General features: G+C 44.2%; 1 protein-coding gene across 1 annotated transcript; it reads right to left on the bottom strand.

The window, feature by feature from the left end:
* Nucleotides 1-305: 305 nt before the first annotated feature.
* On the bottom strand, nucleotides 306-3,492 carry LOC123099696 (60S acidic ribosomal protein P0-like). The gene is made up of 5 exons (XM_044521807.1): nucleotides 3,232-3,492; nucleotides 3,048-3,116; nucleotides 1,156-1,254; nucleotides 663-1,055; nucleotides 306-452 (listed from the first exon to the last, which is right to left on the bottom strand). The coding sequence occupies exons 1-5, from the start codon at nucleotides 3,490-3,492 to the stop codon at nucleotides 306-308; spliced, it is 969 nt and encodes a 322-aa protein (XP_044377742.1).
* Between the last annotated feature and the right edge of the window lie 12,903 nt (nucleotides 3,493-16,395).

Below are 16,395 nucleotides of genomic sequence, written 5' to 3' on the forward strand. Positions count from 1 at the left end.
AAGCATATGGTGAAACCACTGACATATGGCTACCTTTTTTTGTGTGCTTTAGGTGTGTTTGGCCCTCCGGTTCGGGGCACATCAGACTGGAGGTGAGTTGCCGTTCCAGTTAAAAGGAAAGCAGGTCATGAGCATCTCACACACGAGAAATCAGGGCAATATTACCAACCAAGTAGCAGTACGATAGCATTGGCGAATACACACAACAGTCCGAGCTTGAGATGCCAACTAGTACTAAGATAAAAGAGCTCACTCATCTATCTACGCTACGACACAAGTGGCAACTTGACGAGAGGTGCAGCTTATCAGTCGTCGAACAGGTTCATGAATCCCTCCTCAGCATCAGATCCACTATCGGATTCCTCTTCTTTCTTCTCCTCCGCAGTAGCAGCTCCAGCCGCAGCAGCACCACCACCAGACGGCACGGCAGCAACAGCAAACTTGCTAGGGTCCTGCAATCCAACACAAACACAAAATTACACCATTCAGTACGTATGAAATAGAGCAAGATGTTCACACATTCAAACCACATATGTAACTTCGAAATAGGAACAGATATAACAACAATCATGAAGCAGATGGCAGGCATACAGAACATTGGCATTTGAGCGAAGATTTCAAACAGGAAAACAGTAGTAACCAAAAATAGGAGGTTTATATACCTTGAGGTACTCCTTGATCTGATCAGCATGGGGGAACGAGTAATCTGTCTCCACGGCGAGAGCAAGCACGTTCTTGTACCCATTGAGGAACATGTGCGGTGCAGCAGCCAAAGTTGGGTACGAGACTGCCAGGGACAGCGAGGCAACCATGGAGACACCACACGCAAACTTCTCCATGAGGTCTTCCTCGGTGAGGTCAAGAACCTCGGGGCTGAACACCGACCCATCGCCGTAGACATTGGTGATCACAAGACCATAGGAGAATGGGCGGATGCCGAGCTTGGCAAGCAGGGCAGCCTCGGATGAGCCCACCTTGTCACCCTTCTTGATGAGGTCCACATGGGCGACGATCTCGACACTGCCCTTGTTAATCTTGGTGGGGATGTTAAGCACCTGAATGAATGCAAAAAGGACATCAGATCGGGGTGAGAACTTGTGCTTGCTTAACCATCAGGAGAACACAACGTGCGTGTTATCAGACAAGAGTTTTTACCTGGAAGAAAGAAGTTTGGGAGGGATCCAGACCAGTGTTTCCAGGGGGAACCACCACATCAATAGGAGCAATCAGGCCAACACGAGCAGGGGCCCCAACCTATTGTATAACAAAAACAAGATCACAAGGATAATAAGATGGCTAAACAAGAAGTGTTTAAACATTAGATGATCAATGGAAATATTCCCAGTAGTTCACACAAAACCATGCTGGAGGGTTACTTGGGAAAAAGAAAAGAAATGTACGGTACAACATCATGCATAGACTGTAACTTCAATATCATTCCCCCAAATTAGAGTAGACACATTCCTAAAAAAAAGTAGGCACAATTCACTATTTTCAAATTATTATCTCCCGACTCTACTGCACCATGTATTTATATCTACTTCACAAGGTTTAAATATATCAATGAAAGGATAAATCTATGCTCCACGACGACATGTAACACAAGAAACTACTGCATACAAATACTTTCAGACAAATGAACACCAACTACCCTGTTCATATTGTTACCAAACCAAACTGTGTTTAACGCTTGTGCTACTTGAATGAATCATCGAAGACACGGGTTATCCCAACAAACAATCCGTTTTACTACTGAAGCATCATCAAATTCATGCACCCAAGTGGCACTCCCATAATTGAAGCAAGATGCCAAATTAGTTAATTCGCACATGTTATCTCAAACAGAAGAATAATGCCTGCCACAGTGCAACACAATAAACAACTTGAGATCTCTGAACCCTTGTCAAAATAACCACACTAGTACAGCTCAGAAGCAGAATTATGCATGCAGAATTGCAACACACGAGATCTCTAACCCCATCCAGAATAACCACACTAGTAAACTGAGAAGCTTTGTCTGAACTAACTTCTCTCCCATAAATGAAGATCTGGAACCGCTTCCCAAATAATTACAGCAAGATGGAATTAGTGCCATTCTTGTGCAATTTTGGCAGACACATATTTATTAAATCCATGCATGCAACCAAATAATCCTTTCCATAACTAGCATTTTACACAATTAGCACACTGCAAAACCAACAATAACTTTATTGCATGATGTATCAATGCAGCAGCATTCGCAATACAAATTCAAAGGACAATCTATGTGTGAGATGCACAACAAAAATTGCTTCAAACACTTTGCACCCACACCTATAAAATCTTATATGTTCTCCACTATCATTATATCGGACTATCAAAATGTTGGGCACTCACCCATATGGTACATGACAACATGCAACACGAAATACTACTGCATGTGCATATTAGTAAAATTTCAGACAAATACGCACCAACCACCCTATTCACATTGTTACCAAACCATATATACGACAATTGATGGCCTGTGCTACTTTGTGTTAACAACGACACAAGTTGTATCCAACAATCCGTTTTACTACTGAACCATCTTCAAATTCATGGAGGCATTTAAGCAAGATGCCAAACCGTAAACAGAAGAATTATGCCTGCAGCATTGCAACACAATAACCACTTGAGATCTCTAACGCCTTCCATACAAACTAGAAAAACTGAGAAGCAGAATTATGCCTGCAGCATTGCAGCACAATAACCACCTGATCTCAGACCCCTTCCATAATAAGGACACAAGTATACAACAGATTCATACTAGAAACAAAATTTCCTGCCATAAATGATCTAGATCTGGAACTACTTCCAAATAATTACAGCAAGATGAAGTAGTAGTAGCATGCTTCTGCAATTTCGGCAGACACATAATTATTACATCCATGCAACCCAATAATTAATCCTTTCCATAACTAGCAACCACACAATTAGCACACTTCAAGCAGGCAAAGTCGGCAGCAATCAACACAAACTCGCTCACAGAACAAGGGCATGCAGTGGCGCAACACAATAGTTCTTACCTTGTACTTGGCGACCTCCTCGCGCACCTCCTTGAGGTCACCCTTGGTGAAGATGAGACCGACGTTCCCCTGCAACAAGCAGCACCAAAAGGACAGGCGCACGCGCGCTTGAGAAAACGAATCCTCGATGACAAAACCAGACGCGGAGTAGAAGATCCGGCAGGGGGGAGGGGGAGGGGCTTACTTGGAGGAGGGGTATGAGGGCCTTGACGTCAGCGTTGCCCGACCTCTCGGCGTGCGCCGCGATGCAGCGGCGGATGAGGGTGTTCTTCCCCATGAGCATGACCGACTCGCCGCGGATGCCCCTGCGGATCTCCGCGAGCTGGCTGGAGCCGACGTTGTCCGCCGACGCGACGAGCACCCTCGAGTACTCGTCGAGGAGCTGGCACAGCTTCTGGTCGTACGCGTGCTTCTTGTCGGTCTTGGACGGCTTCTTGATCGCCATCGCTGGCCGCGCGCGGGAGGCCCTAGCCCTAGACTCGGTGGATCTGCGGCGGGGGGTGGGGTGGGGTGCGGGTGGCGAGAGGAGGAGGAGGAGGAAAGAGGACGTCTTGAGGCAGCGCGGCGGAAGCAAGGGGGCGTCTATATAGGGAGGAGGCCTGGGACATGGGGGTTTCGTGGGGCGTGCGTTGCGGGGGTATTGTGGTCTTTCCACACTCCCTACCGGTTCTGGACTCTTCTTCGTCTGCTCTGCAATGGGCCATATGGCCAGGTGGGCTTGGGCTGTACCCTCAGAAGGATTACGTCAGTCCGGCCCAAATTCTTCCGCATCGGTGGGTTTTCCTCTGAAAAACATAACATGCCCGAAGTATTGGAAGTGGAATCTTCAGAACTTTCAAACACGTTTAAATAAATATTTCAACGATCAATGCATGTTCAGAAACCAGACACAAAAAACACAGTACTCAAAAGTATTGGGATAAAAAGAAAGTGGTGGTTCCGAACAGCAAATGGTGGCGCTTTCCACGAGAATTGAGTTGGTCGATAGTATAGACATAACTCTTAAACAAGAAATGTGAAAAAAAGACAAAGTCATAGCTCAGAGGCACCGAGCAAAGATTCGGCGAAAGTAGTCGACATATACTGTGAGCCAACGGCGGAGCCGGGAATTATACATTGGGGGGGGGGGGGGGGGGGGGGGGCATTGAACTAAAAAATGAGAACATCCATGACTAGCTCTTTAAGACATATTTTCATATAAAAAACTCAAATCGACTCGAGCCTAGGTGGGCTAGCTCGCTCCACCCTGTTCTCTGAACATTGAGCTAAACTCTTTTAAAATGCAACATGGTATACAGAATATGTTTGATTTTTTCCTGAAAAATATATAGGAACGACCGTGGGTATACTAAAATATGTAGCATTATTACTAAGTGTTGATAACAGAGACATATGTACAATTGAATGGTGATGATTGATGAACGAACAATTATCAGACTGCATAGACGTTTAATTGTTTTTAATCCACCGATTGATATTTTAAGGTTCTACGTTCATAACGTGTCAGTCTAAATTTATTTATTTATTTTGAAACAAAGTAATCAGGACGTATTTATAAATTTCAACATCCAATTTTGCCTTGTCCTCCTATAATTTGCCTCTCTAGTCGAGTAGGCACGTCCTGAACACATGGACATGTCCACCCACTTTTTGAAAAATGCATTCTAAACACGTTTCAAAATGTCAAAAAAATCAAAAGAAAATTCCACGCATACACATTGTACATAGGGGGGGGGGGGGCGAAAATTCAAGAGAGGCCACATAGTTCTATACATAACTAAGAGCAACTCTAGCAGACCCCGCATCCCGCCCCGACCGGTAAAATAACCGTCAAAATGCGGGTCGGGGCGGAAAAACCAGCCCGATCAGACCCCGCATCCCGCCCCGGCCCGCAAAAACTTTTAGAGGGCGCGGCAAAATCCCGACCCCAACCCGGGAAAACGTGGGTTTCCCGCTCGCGGCTGCGATGCCCTGCATATAAGCGGAAGCGGTTGGTGGGGGGACATTTCATCCCGCGCTTTCCCCCACCAACTACCTCTCCTCTCCCCCCTCGCGCCGCCGCCGGCCCCCGCCCAAGATTCCGGCGAAAGCAACCGACAGGAACACGCCGGAAGGCCGCCACGCGCACGAGACCTCCCCTCCCTTCCCCCCTGCGTCGGCGGGCCGCCGGATTTGCAGATCTGCGACACTTCATCGCGGGCCGCCGGATTTGGCTTTTTCCGGCCGCCGGTTGCTGCCCCAAGCGATGGAGTGGTCGGGAAGCCTCTCCTGCAGCCCAGGCAAGGGCGCATCGCCGCATGCAGGTACGGGTTCGTCCGCCCACCGCGGCCGAAGGTTTGCGGGCATGGATTCGTCCGGCCGGCCATCGGGCTCGGCGCTTGCACAACGTCTGTGTGGCTTGCCGATGCCGCTCATAGAGTGCGATGACTGCACGCGGAAAGTGCTGCGGCTCACTTCGGGCACGCCGAAGCACCCTGGATGGGTGTTCTTCAAATGCGAAAACGACGGGGTATGTGCACTTGTGGTAGCTCATTTCATAGCTCATTCTTTAGTTCAATTGCGGTAGCTCACTTCGAGCTTGCTCATTCTTTTGTGTAGGACGATGGATGCTCATTTTGGTTTTGGGAAGGCCAATACATTGATTTGTTGATAGAAAGAAACTTAATAGATGTTAGTGCACTCCTTAGTACAATCGAAGGCAATGATGCGGCTGCACGTGCAACTAGAGGGGAAGCAACGTCTACTTCTTTCGAACCAAAGATGAAGAAAGAAGAATGCAAAATCAAGAATCCGCAGATCAACAATGAATGCATGGAGAAGATATTAGTCCAACTTGTGGGAGCAGTTATGGAAGTTGGAAATCTTCTGAAATGCATACTTGTGGTTCTTGTTTTCTTTGCTTTTGCTATTCTAGCAAAGATTTGGTGATGTATTTTGTATCTAATGTTGTTGAAAAAGCAAAGAAATGCATTATGCTAGATCAATTTAAGTTGCAAATCTAAGTTTTGCGGGTTGGGAGGAGCTGCGCCAGATCAGACACCGCAAAGCCGACCCGTAAAAAAGGATATTCCAGGAATATCCTTTTTTACGGGTCCATTATGCGGGGTCTGCAACTGTGGCCGTCTGCGCCGGCCCGCAAAGGCGTTTTGCGCGAACTGTAAACACGTTTTGCGGGTCGGGAGAATGCAGGGTCTGCTAGAGTTGCTCTAAGCTGGGGTCTTCAAAAAGATTCTGGATGTTGGGGGGAGCCGTGGCCTCTCCTGGTCCCCTGGCTCCGCTATTGTTGTGAACACATAGAGAAGCAAACTGAGAGGATCATAAGTGCTGGGTAATTTTTTTTGCTTGGAGGTGTTGGAGCTAACAGAGATGGTTTCAAAGAAACTTGGCTTGGTATACCAAAACAAAAAGGTCTCATACTTCCGACGTTGTGGAAAGCAGGGTTGTTCTCTAGGGTTGTTCATTTCTTGAAGGACTTGGTAGTACAGAAAGAAAAAAAACTAAGGTATCGAGTTGCTTGAGTGGATTGTTTGAGAACTTCGGTTTAGGTTCTTTTCTTGGATTCAGATAAAAGTACCTTCAATTATCCTCCTCGTGACAGTACGAATGTCCCACACTCAACATGAATCTTTGATTTACCAAAAATCTAGAAACTGCATTCTAAGAATGAGGTGGACAACAACGTCAAAATTATTTGTAGGTAGGGGTCACCATTGATGTTTCACTCAAAGGGATAGGACTAAAACCTGAAATAAACTGAAGAAATGTTAGTCTTCCCAATTTGTTTGTCATAAATCACCAAAATACAATAGAGGTATGTAAGAGATGCACTTTCAAGGAGCATTTTTGAAATCAGAATAACATATGCCAGTACCCACCTCCACGTGTGCGGGTGTAACTGCCGAACTCCCTCCCCCCTCCCCCTGAGCGACCGTCCATGTATTATCTTACTACTTGCACTAGTGTGCCCTGTCTCGATGGTTAGTGTTTTTCTTCTGGTACGCATGCATGAATCCCTTTTACCACTTCTGGTAGCATTGTATCATCCTTTCTTCCTCCCCATTGTGAGTTGTGGCAACCTATTTTAAGCAAGGTGTTTTTTTTACCGCAAATAGACTTTATTTCTCAAATAATAGACATATTTACACTCTGTGATGATAGCTACCTCCGGGCCTAGATAATCATCAACTTGGTTCACCGAGTCCATCGCGAAGGAACAATCTGATTCAATTTCTATGTTGTTGCATCCAGTGTGAGTTGCCAAGTACATCCCGTTTCTGATGGCAGTTAGCTCAGCTGAGTCAACTCCACTGATGTTTGGAACAAACCAACTTGCTGCAGCAATAAAATCACCCCGGTCGTCCCGAGCCACAGCACCACAAGCACCTGAAAGTGTTTCATACTGAAAGGAAGCATCAACATTTATCTTCACGATCCCATGTCCTGGTTTCCTCCACATGTGGTCATTCTTCCTTATTGGTCCTTTGGGTATAGTTGACCTGAGGTAATTTGTCGCCAAAACCTTGATGGCTAGTGCAGTTTTTTCCGGCGTTTGGAATTTTACTCCCACTATCTGTCGGCGCGGCCACCATATATACCATGCTGCTACAACTGCAAGCTCCGCTGTTGGTACCTCCACATCATTGCCCTGAAGCTTTGATAAAATTTCAATCGTAATAGATCCTGATCTGTCCTCGGCGACAGCTTCCCATATGACTTGTAGCAAGCCCAGGCGCTCCCAAACATCCGTCGCTCGTCGGCACTTAAATAAGCAGTGTTGAATGTCTTCTGCTCCAACTAAACAAATTGGACATTGAGCTTAGCATGGGATGTGTCGGTTTGCTAATACACCAAAGCATGGGAGGGCGCCATGCAAAACTTTCCATGCAAAATGCTTTATCTTCCCTGGTATTTTCAGCTTCCACATATCCTTCCAAACTGAGTTTATATTTTCTGTACCTTGCCCATCAGCTCGCACCCACTGTGCCCCATGTTGATGTTCGAACTCCTTATGATAAGCCGATCGCACGGAAAACGTGCCTGACCATGTATAGTTCCAAGCCACAAAGTCTTCCGTCAAGTGATAATTCAAGGGGATTTGTAATATCCTATGAACATCGACAGGAGAGAAAACATCACGAATTAGATCCTCATCCCACTAGCCTGTGTACGGGTTTATTAACTCATCAACTTTTGAAAGCATTGTTGCACCCCTATTCGTGATTACTTTCCTTGTGACACTTGATGGAATCCATGGATCATGCCAGATATCAATTTGAGCTCCACTTCCAACATGCCAAATGCAACCCTGCTTAAAAGTCTGAATACATGCGACAATACTCTGCCAAGTGCAAGGTGGTTGCCACAACAAAGGAGTATTGTCGAGTATATACACACAAAGTCTGAAATCTTATTGTTATCTTCAAAATATAACTTGCCCGAAGTACTAGAAGAAGAATCTTCAGAACTTCCGAACACATTCAAATATTCAACGACCAAAGCATGTTCAGACCCAGACAAAAAACACAGTACTTGGAAGTACCAGGATAAAAGAGAGTAATGGTTCTGAACAACATAATGTAGCTCTTTTCCGCGAGAATAGGTAAAACCAATTTCCTGGTAGTACTGAGTCGCTTGAGTGGATTGTTTAGGAACTTTAGTTTAGGTTATTTTATGGGCTTTCAAACAAAGGTACCTTTATCTATCCCCCTCATGACAGTACGAATGTCCTACACTCAACCAAAGGCGGAGCTTTATTAGTTGTAGGTGGACGGGACCTTGAAAACAACAACGTTCCTTCCCCATATGGAGTTCGGGGCTGCTGTCGTTTTCCTCTTCCGAATTAAGCGAGTGAGAACTAAAATAGAGGATTCCTATAAAAAAATGGAAGAGCGCCAGGCCCAGATTTCCGGAATACTTCTACGGGGAATGCTCTTGAATCTTTGATTTACCAAAAACAAAGAAATTGCATTCTAGGGGCATCTCTAGCCAACCCCCTAAACCCGACCAGAGAAGTAAAATATCTCGGTTTACTCCTCTAGACCAGACCTAAATGATCGCCTTAAACCAATAGAGGAGTATAACGTTTACTCTGAGCGGCTGCCAAGGAGTAAAATATTCGACCCCTCGGCCTCAGAGTAAAAAACTTCCCCTCCCGAGTGGAGGCTGCTGGCGAGGCTTACATGTCCGAGCTCCGCCGGCGCTTCCCGGAGCGCGTCGAGACCGAACAATGGATGTATGCGGAGTTCACAGCGGGGAGGACCAAGGTCTATGCAGCGATGAAGACGGTGATGACGATGGCAACGGCCATGGCGACGGACCCAATGATCGGCTATATGACTAGAAGGGAGTGGAAGGAACTCGAGGAAGAATCCGTTTAGAATTGGATTAGGTTTAATTTGTACCTAATATGTTGAATCTTTTTTAAGTTCTATGTAAAATATTAAGAATCTACATGGAATGTCATTTACGTACTAGTATTTGCACCGAATGTCGTTTAATTTGCATGGAATTTGCACCAAAACTTATTTACTCTTCTAAATTTAAGGGATCGGCTAGAAACAACCAAACTTAGAGTAAAATTTCTCCCCTAACATATACTCAGCCTCTTGCTCCTCTAAAAATTAGGACTTCGCCTTGAGATGCCCTAAGAATCAGGTGGGCAAGAACTTGAAAATTATTTGTAGGTAGGGGTCATCATTGATGTTTCACTCAAAGCGATAGAAACTAAACCTGAAATGAGCTTTGTAGAAATTTTAGTCCACCCAATTTGTTTGTCATAAATCACCAAAATACTTTAGGGGTACATAAGAGATGCACTTTCAGGGAGCGATTTTGAATTTTGAACATATGCCAGCAGTATTTATAGACGACTCACGGATGGAACTCTGTAGGGTTTGACAAAACAAAATTTTACATCCAACATAATTGTTTCGTTCCATCGTAACGAAGGGCTATTTTCTCGCTATTTATTGTAACATAGCACCCTCGGTATGGTTTGATTTGCCTCCGGAGTATATTATTAAGTTCTTAACAAACGATGCAAGTGTGATTTTTTTAAAATAAAGCTAGCCATGAAGATTTCTCCGGAAAAATAGAATAAAATCGGGTTGTCGTACAAGACAGCGACATATGGGCCCCGCCGAAGTAGCATACTAGCAAGACTAGCAGTCGACGATTTTCATTCCAAGCGATCCTTCTATGTTTCATTCCCTTGACCGTTTCCGTTGGTTTTGTTCAGTTTTTGGTTTTCTTTTCTTTTGGTTTCCTTTTTTCCTCTTGTTTTTTCTCCTTCTTCTTTTTCCTCCCAGCCTCTTCCGGTTTTCTTTGTGTTTTCTTCCTTTTCTTTTTATTTGTTTTTGTCATTTTCCTTTTCAAAAATCTATGATCAGTTTTTAATATTCATAATTTTTTTAAAATCCAAGAATATTTATTAAATACATGGATATTTTTTACATATGAGAATAGAAGTAAAAATAAGATTGTTTTTTCAATGAAGATCTTTAAAAAAATTGAGAACATCTTTTAAAATCAGGGAGATTTTGAAAAGTGCTTTTTAAAATGTGAATATTTCTTGAATTTTATATTTATAAAGAATTTAAACTTTTGTGAATTTTTTCAATCTCACAAATAATTATTGTTGAAATATCTAAATATATTGGGAAAATGCACGAACACACCTCATAGTATCGAACAAAAAAGCAGATTTTGTTTCTCAAGAAATGAGAATATTTTCTAAAATTTAATGAACATTCTATATTTTTCTGGTTTTTTTCAATCTTTTGTGAAGATTTTTAAGTTCACAAAAACATTTAAAAAACATCTAAACGTATTGAGAAAATGCACGAACACACCTTATAAGTATTGAAAAAAAAATCATAAAAATAACTTAAAAATATATTATGTTCTAAAATTTAGTGCCATTTTATTTTTTCCTTAAATTTTTCTAAATTTAGTGAAGATATTTAATTTCGTGATTTTTTTTGAAATTTCTAAACATAATGAGAAAATGCACGAACAGACCTATAAGTTTTGAACAAAACAACAAAATTTTCATTCAGTACGCAGCTCTCTAGCATGGAATTTCCTATATGAAGCTCTCTACGTCTAACGCACAGCACAGCGAGGGATCTAAAACAGGAGGGCCCATTTTGTAGGTAAGTAAACGTACAGCAGCAATCTGGTTTGGAAATCTTCTAAAGGTACCTGAACCGGTTTTTGTTGGTCTTTTGACATTATAGTTTGGAAATCTTCCTGTTCCCTTTTCTTTTTATTTTTATTTTATTGTATTCCCAGAAAATGCCCATAAATTTCACAAAAAGTTCTTGTTTCCAAAATTTGTTCATAAATCTGAAACGTTTTTGTTTTTGAAAAATGTTATAAATTTCAAGTTTTGCTTGAATTTTCAAAAATTGTTCGTATTTTCAAGAATTATTTTGAATTTTCTGAGAAGCTCGTGATTTCTGAAAAATGATGATTTTCGAGAAATGCTGACATTTTCAAATTTTTATTCATAAATTCATTTTTTTGGGAATTTCAAAAAATATTAAGTTTTTTTAATTGTTCAGAATTTAAAAAAATGCTCTCACTTTGAATTTTTTTCCACAATTTCATAAGCTGTTCACGTTTCCAAGGTTTTAAAAAAAATCCAGAAATTCAAAAAATGTTTTCCATTTCTAAAATTTATTCAAAAATTCAAACATTGTTCATATTTTTCATAAAAAGTAGTTGCATTCCTGAAAAATTGTTCGGAATTAAAATGATTTATTTGGCATCTGCAAGAAATGTTTCAAGTTTTTTTAGATAATATTTTTATCTGCTGTTGTTGTTGTTGTTGTTGTTGTTGTTGTTCATTCTTAAACTTTCGCTTTGTGTGTTATTCCCAAACACTCAGAAGCTCCTGTAACTAGCTACACACCTCCGCGAGCGGGTGGTTGCGAGTTCAATTCCTGCGCAACACACCTCTTTTTTAGGATTTTCCACCGCTCCGTGGGTGGGTGCTACTTTGTGGTTCAGCCTATGCGTCAGGCGATTGACTCCCGCTGTGTGAAACACGGACAATTTGCCGCAATAAGCGGCATATAGGAGACCAGCTAGCCAACGGTTACCACTTGGGGGCTCCCATGAAAGTCATGTTTTGTGCCTAGGAGCTCCCTAATGGTTAGTACAGCCGCCGCCATATGTGGCATGCTGAGCGCTCGTAGTTTCTTTACATGTTTTCGGATTTTTTCTTTTTTTTCGGTGTTTCAGTGTTCGCCCGATTTTTAGTAAGTTTTGGAGTTTTTTTTCATGAAACGCTATTGTGCTTCCTGAAAAGAGAAAAAAAATGTGCTTCTATGAGAAGTATATATTTGTTTCAGCGAGAAACACAATTGTGCTTCTCGGGAAAAAAAATATTTGCTTACACAAGAAGCACATATTTGCTTCTCTTGGAATACATGTTTTATATATAGATCAAACATTTTTCAAATTCTTTATTGAAAAAATTAAATACTTGATTAATATTTTTGAAATACATGATCATTTTTTCCATACACATTGTATATATTTTATTACATGAAGGACATATTTTACATAGACATTTGACATTTTTAAATTCTTGATTAATATTTTTAAAATGTTTTATGTAATTTTTTTTCGTAATATATATATTTACAATATTTGGAAGTATAAAAAAGTAAAATAATAAATCAGAAAGCAAAAACTACATTAAAAAGAACATAAAAAAACAGGATGTGGCCTCCCTCGCGCTGGGCCGGCGAGTCTCGCGCTCGCTCAGGTTGCATATTAGCCCTGCCCTGGGGCGAATTCTGTTTGCTAGGCCCGTGAAGCAACTGGACGACATATCGTTCTCGCTGCCCTGTTCCCCTAATCCGCCGCCGTCGTGCCGCTGTGCTCCTCCTCCTCCACTGATCTGCTTCCTCCCTCTTCGTCTACCTTGATCGATAGGAAGGTCAGTCCGCAAACCCTATTTCTTTTCTGTATGCAATTGTATCTTTTAGAAGAAAGATCGAAGAAACGGGGAGCAGAGCCTGTGCGTCGATCGCTCGGTTCCTTCCTCTCTCGATATAATCTTCCTTGCTGGCGTTTGTATGAGCGTTTGTTGTGTTGAATCTACTTATTCAGGGTATCTGCTAGCTGGGAGTTGTCACTCAACCATGAGCCTCCGGCGGCACGTGCATCTGCTGTTAGTAAACCAAATAAGATGCGCGCACCAGCTTCGGCTCCTCAAGCGCGACCATTTGTTCTACCCAACAGAAGAAGCAGCAGCAAAGACGCGAGCTCTGCCCAGCCTAAGAAAAGTGCCGCCAGACTCGCCTTTCGGGACCATCCCAAAAAGGAAGAAGAAGCAGGCGGCTCCCTCAGACCAGCTGCGGAGTGTTAAGCTGCCGCCGCCGGTCTTCAGCGTGCAGCCATCGCCATGCCCGACGGCTTGCAACGGCGAAGCCCGGGTGCAGTGCTTCCCTCTCTCTGGAAGCATGGTCTTCTTCACCGACAGCGGGGCACGCACCGCCTTTTTCGACACCGAGGCCCGCTGCATGGTAACCGCGCCCAACCTCCATTCGCCCAAGTGCCACCCCATGGCGCTCTCTGTCCCAAGCCCTGGGCCTGGAGGCGAGCAGGACGGCGGCGACCACAGCCTCTACATCATGGACACCCAGCTCGATCCATACAAGCCCTCTCCGTTCGAGGCCCTAATCTACCGCAAGCACCCAGATAGCCACGATGATGTCACGAAGACATGGCACCGTGACACGCTCCCGCTGCCTCCATTCCTTAATGACTGGCCACATCGCCACTGTATCTCGATATCATCCTATTCCGTGGTGGGGGACGTCATCTGCGTCTCCGCAGATGGCTTGGGCACCTACTGCTTCGACACGGCGAGCCGGGCGTGGAGCCGGGCTGGTGACTGGCAGATGCCCTTCTGCGGCAAGGCTGAGTACGTCCCTGAGCTCAAGCTCTGGTTTGGCCTCTCTACTGAATATCCCCAGCGCCCGTGCGCGGCTGATCTCTCATCTGTCCTCAGAGGGCATGAGCCGAAGCGGCGCTATGTTTGGGGGGATCCACACCTGCCGAAGGAATGGCTGTCGTCGTTCGATGGTCCCACCAGCATTGTCCACTTGGGTTCCGGTAGGTTTTGCATCACCAACTACTTTGAAGACATGAACAACTCTATGATGGATAGACAAACAGGTCCAGTTGGCGAGACAATTGTTGTTTTCACTGGTTTGGAAGTGTTGTCCGGCAAAGGAAGCGGCAAGGGCAACGGGATCCGTATGATTAAGCACAAATCATGTACAATTTCTAGCACCAACGAAATCGAGACAATGTTGGTACTCTAACTGATATGTTTTTTTCCGGGACTAAGTGATACGTGTCTTTGCTCAATGCTCCATCCTTTTAGCTATGTATAAGGGGTAGTTGAGACTTCATTATCAAGTCATTTGTTTTTAATTTGCTTCCTCCAGTACCCACTACAAGAGAGGTTACCTATGACCATCTACAACCGAAATTGTTTAATCTGCCCGCAGACATGCCGAGACGTGGCCCCGTACAACACTGGACAGGTTCTCTTTTGGACCTCTTCTACTTTGCAAATCTCGATACTTAAATCCATGCAAATTCATATACAACGATCATACAATGCAAATTCATCATACATTCAACTATAGAATATTGTAACCCAAATAAGTTTAGTACATGCCAAAATAAAATTCAATAATTCATATATAGATAAACCATACACGAATGAATCAACGACTTCAGTCCTCACGGTCATTGATCCTCATCTTCATGCGGAGCAGCTACTTCTTCCCTTCAAGATCCAAGAGGTTGATGTCCTGCATCAAGATCCTCGACTCCTTTGTCTCTCTCGTAAGCCGCAACCTCTCTTTATCGAGCTCAAGACCATGCTTTGTCACCGTTTTCTCAAGCTCCCATTTGGCAACCTTCTCTTGCCTCTCCAATTCCACCTTCTCCTGCTCCAAGGCCAACCTCTCCCGGTCGAATTTCATCTTCTCCCTTTGCACATCATTGAACATCTTCTACCTCTCCTCCTTGGCATAAAAAATGCCCGTCCAAGTGGCGGATGTTTTGCTTGTCGCACCTTCACGCGCCGCATCTTCACGCGCCACCGGTTTCTTTTTGGCACGGTTGGTTGTAAGTCGGATGCAACATTTTCTTCTTCCCCTTCCTCGTCCACTCCAATTGATTGAGCTGAGATCGACCCATCGTTTTTCTTCATTTTCTTCATGCCATTCTCAATTTCCTTGAGGACGTTCTGCCACTTGGGCCCCCCATTTAATTTCATCCAACAATGAAAAAAAATGAATGACTTCTTCTCCACTTGATGGTACAAAGCCGTCGTCAAAGTTGCATGGGTTAGAACTCCAATGCCGCTTTGGTTCCGGCTTACAACTTGTTTGAAATAACCAACAAATTTGGTAACGGCCTCTTGGATGGACGACCATCTATGTTGAAGAGAACACACGACACGCTTGGTGCATATTGGGTCTAGTTGCACATAGTCTTGCAGGAGGACTTTCACAATATGAATAATGTTGCAGAATTTTTTCACTAAAAAGGATGATGTCGGTGTGAATCGAGAAATTTCCGCAACAGAGATAATGTTGCGGGTGGACTTCTGCAACAAGGCCCTTGTTGTGGAAAAGTATAAAAAAGCATCGGCGCCGGACCGAACAATGATTGAGGGGAGAAGGGAGGCCGGAGCGGAGCTCGGGCATGCCCGCTCGAGTGGCGGCCATGGCTTCAAGAGGTCGTAGGGAGGCGGGGAGAGGACCAGTTGGAGAGGGAAATGAGGAGAGAAGAACTTGCAGCTCAACGGCTGAATTGCAGCTCTAGCGAGGCGATGACAGCGACGCTTGCAGCACCATGGCGAGCGGTGGTCGGGCTGCAGAAGTTGGCCCCTCCTACACCAGTAGCACATCGGATGGATCTCGGCGAGGGATCCACGGCGACCTGACCTTCAGCTGCTCGCTGGCGGCAGCGGCAGCGGCACGTCGTGTGTGTGCGGTGGCGGCGGCAGGCTTCCAGCGCCTCGCCCTGATCTATAGTGGGGAAGGAGATATGAGACAGAAGGAGAGAGAGAAGAGTACAATTGTGCGTTATTTCAAGAGTGGATGCGTGCGAGGGCCCACAGTGCACGTGTTGATCGTGAAAGGCGGCGGACAAAATTTGCATGATCCTCCAAGTGATGGCAATCGTTTTCAAACATGTTCTCAATATTTTTGTGAGAGAAAACATGTTCTGATTGATTTATTTTTTGAGACATAAAAACATGTTCTGATCAACCCGCGTGGTGCGCCCTGAGTCGATTTCTGTTGGCCCA

This window comes from Triticum aestivum, chromosome 4D, assembly GCF_018294505.1.
Source record: "Triticum aestivum cultivar Chinese Spring chromosome 4D, IWGSC CS RefSeq v2.1, whole genome shotgun sequence".
NCBI classification, from domain to species: Eukaryota; Viridiplantae; Streptophyta; class Magnoliopsida; order Poales; family Poaceae; genus Triticum; species Triticum aestivum.